Source organism: Adiantum capillus-veneris, chromosome 1, assembly GCF_014529385.1.
Source record: "Adiantum capillus-veneris isolate H3 chromosome 1, ASM1452938v2, whole genome shotgun sequence".
Classification (NCBI taxonomy): Eukaryota; Viridiplantae; Streptophyta; class Polypodiopsida; order Polypodiales; family Pteridaceae; genus Adiantum; species Adiantum capillus-veneris.
In genome coordinates this window covers 43591917-43595242 of record NC_140931.1, presented here as the reverse complement: position 1 = coordinate 43595242, position 3326 = coordinate 43591917, and the positions used below count along the sequence as shown (strand labels likewise).

Here is a 3326-nt window from a genome sequence, read left to right as displayed (position 1 = left end):
CCTGATTATGTATGAAAATTAAATTAGCCTATCCATGGCCTAAAGCAATCTGTTAGAGAATGGTATACGCGCCTGTACAACTACCTTGTCGCTTGTGCCTCAGAGCGCCTCACAGTTGACTTCAATATTTATATGTGGTGTTCTAGTGATGGACTTGAAATTCTTGGTCTCTTTGTCGATGACATCTCGCTCATGGCACCATTGAAACTATGGTTTTTTGCGCCATCAACTGTCTCCAATAGGAGTTCCCTATCACTGACAAGGGACCAATGACCTATTTCTTCGGCATTCAAGTACTCCACGAACCCTACAGTCAATGGATCAAGCTTACCCGGGCAAATACATTGAAAAGCTTCTAATCTGCTCACCCGCTAGCCTCAATCATTTGTCCATAATTTAGGCCCTAACCTATCCCTTAATTTAAATAATACCAAAGGGCACCTTTTGTCTGCCATTGTATAAAAAGCCTCGCAAGCAGTTCATTTTCATGTAAGAGTTTTGCCCTTATCAGTATTGAGTTCCTATGATAGTCTCTTATCATTTCCATTCAAATTCATTACTGTTGAGTCCTGCTGTTCCTACTCTCTTACACAAAGAAGCTCTCTAACCCCGCTTACGATCGGACTCTTACCATACAGAAATTCAAGTTTGTTATCTTGTTCTTAAAAATGTGCCCCAGAATTTGACCTTAAATCTAGCAATGGATTTTACTGTCTTCTTCGACTTCATTCGTGTTTTGATCGCTTATGGGTGCGCCGGAGACTCGTCAACAGGCAAGATAGTGGCGAACCCGTCCTGTTGACTCACGGCCATGGCTACCCCACAGTCCGTGAAGGTACGTACGACGTAGATTCGCCGTCATTTACAAGAAGCCCCTTCCTTCGATTATACAAGATGAGTAAACGCAGAGAGGGACGTATTCTTCTACATGAGAGGGGTTCAGCACAGACCGTCAAGGGCGAAGCGCAGCTTACTGGCAGCCGCAGCTCTAGCTGCAGGCACTGGATGGATTCCCAGGCCAGTCCTGGCTCAAAATGTGGCTGTTTCTGCTACGGCTGCATGGTCATCTCAAATCGTGGCATTCTGGGGCGCTGTAGGGATTGGCGTCAGATCCAGCACTGTCCTGCAGTCCAGCAATGCCTTCACCTCCATTTTTGCTTCCCTCACTACCCTTTGGAGGGCCAAGGCAGCCATGTCCGCGCTCCGATGCGGGGAATGGTACCTCATGGCCCCTGGCTACAATGGGGCCGCCATACGCCTGGATGTGGTGTTGATATGCTGGTTCAACCCTCATCAGCTCTGGCAGGCATGCCTTCACGTGGCCATTCTTGCTGAGGTTGTGGGCCGCCAGAGATGGCTCATTCTTGTTGTTGGACGCCAGGTATCAACACCTCGCATCCCGCCTGCTGCTTACTGGACCCAATCCCCCAGACATTTCGACTTCTGCACTACCCGCTTTGCAGACTCCATGGCTGGTACCTACTCTCCTTTCCCAGATGAAGATAGGTTAAAAGCCATTGTCCAGCATTACTATGCAGCTTCCCTGCAACAGGGCCAGCAAAATGGCAACCCGAATCAGCTCATCGATGCCATAGCCCAACTGCTATGTGACGAGGCCTTAATGGAGCCCAAGAGACCCACCCGCTGCGCAATGGTGACTGAAGTACCGTCAGAAGTTCAAGATTCACCAGGAGGAATTGGGCGGCACGTCACCTCTTATCACTGTTTGCATACTAGTGGCGTCGCCATGCAGCCTTATGTGTCAGTTCAGATGGATACAGGCAGCTTTGCATCTAACCGCAGGTTTGTGGTGATAAGTTCGACCCTTCTCTACTGTATTGTTCACACAATGGTTTGTGTGGCTGTGGGCCTCATGGGTGCAGCTTCAGGAAGAGGTTTGGCTGTCTGGCTTTTCACCCCACGGATGGTCATGTCCAAGCTTGGGGCCGAAGCACTTGCAGGGGATGATTTCCTGTTGTCCATTTTGGGTTTCGACAGAGTGAAATTTCACTTTCAATCAGAGGCAGGCGATGTTATTAACGTCGCTGGTGATGCATTTCTTCCATGTGCTGCCAGCTGCAGGCACAACAGAAGTATGTCAATTTTGCTTGCCCTACTTCTCAACTTGGTGGAGGTGGCTCTGATTGGCAGCGGCTGGCTCTATGGTTCACTCGAGGTTGACAAGTTTGCACCTAGGGGCGTAGTGGGGCACGGCATGTTGTGGCTGGCAACCATTGTGGCTACAGGGCTCTCATTTCGTACCCTGTACGGCGTTTACCAAAGAGTTTCAGGCAAGTTAATCGGCATCTTTATGGAAACTCGTTACGAGCGGCGTTCTGTAGGGAAGGACTGCCGCATCAAGAATCTTCCAATGTCATCATCCAAATACCTTGGATTTGTTTCAGACATCCTTGCAAAGACAGAGGATGACGCATCGAGCATGGCAGCAGGGCTGTCCCTCATGCGCCACCCGACCTTCAGCCTCGAGGTCACCCAGCACGCAGCCTTGGAGTGTCTCCACTACTCTTATCAAGGAGATACCATAGTGAAGGAGGGGAACAAGAAAATCACCACTGCAGGAGAATACCCATGGATACAAATTTGTGTGTGCGTTTGTCTCACATTCCTCTGCTCCGTATTTTCAGCAGTGTTTGCATACATGGATGTTATGCCAAGGTGGAGCAAACTTTTGGCTGAGGTGCTACTTGCCACAAGTGGAATCTGGTTCACTGTGCTCGGCCGAGCATCGAAGCTGCCGCATAACCAAAGCACTGCAATCTGCCACATGGTTGCTACCATGGTAGCATCTGCTGTGTGGTATGTTGGTGTCAAGGATGTGGGGTAATCCCAGGGCCGTTACTTGTCAAAAGCTCTCTATATTATGTGCGTTCCAGAGATTATTAGTAGTACTCCTATATGCATGTTTTATTTACACTTTGTATCTATTTAAAAACCTCTACCCCTCTACTGTTTAGATAAAAGTATATGTTATGAAGTATTAATAATCATCTCCGTTTAATTCATGTAATATGATACACATTTTGAAAAGTGGCCAGTTCGGACGCGGATTTAGCAACACGCCTTCTCATGTTCAAGGTAAAGTATACATATCAAACATGGAAATATTGTGCATGGCCTACCACAACCAGAGAATCTGTTCTATGGAGGTTCAATGGTCCACCGTACACCGTCCATGACGATAGTGGCCACTCCACAAATTGGGGGACCTCCAATTTTGGAGGTTCTTGAATATGGACGGTACTCTTGTTCAATAATTTCACAAACACGTGGAAACTTCAATGCTTATAATGGATCATATTCTATTG

General features: G+C 47.7%; 1 protein-coding gene across 1 annotated transcript; it reads left to right on the top strand.

Annotated features, from left to right (window-relative positions):
* Positions 1-631: 631 nt before the first annotated feature.
* LOC147464621 (uncharacterized) lies at positions 632-3076 on the top strand. Its single transcript, XM_086509806.1, has one exon. The coding sequence runs from the start codon at positions 929-931 to the stop codon at positions 2843-2845; it is 1917 nt and encodes a 638-aa protein (XP_086365932.1). The 5' UTR covers positions 632-928; the 3' UTR covers positions 2846-3076.
* The last annotated feature ends 250 nt before the right edge of the window (positions 3077-3326 follow it).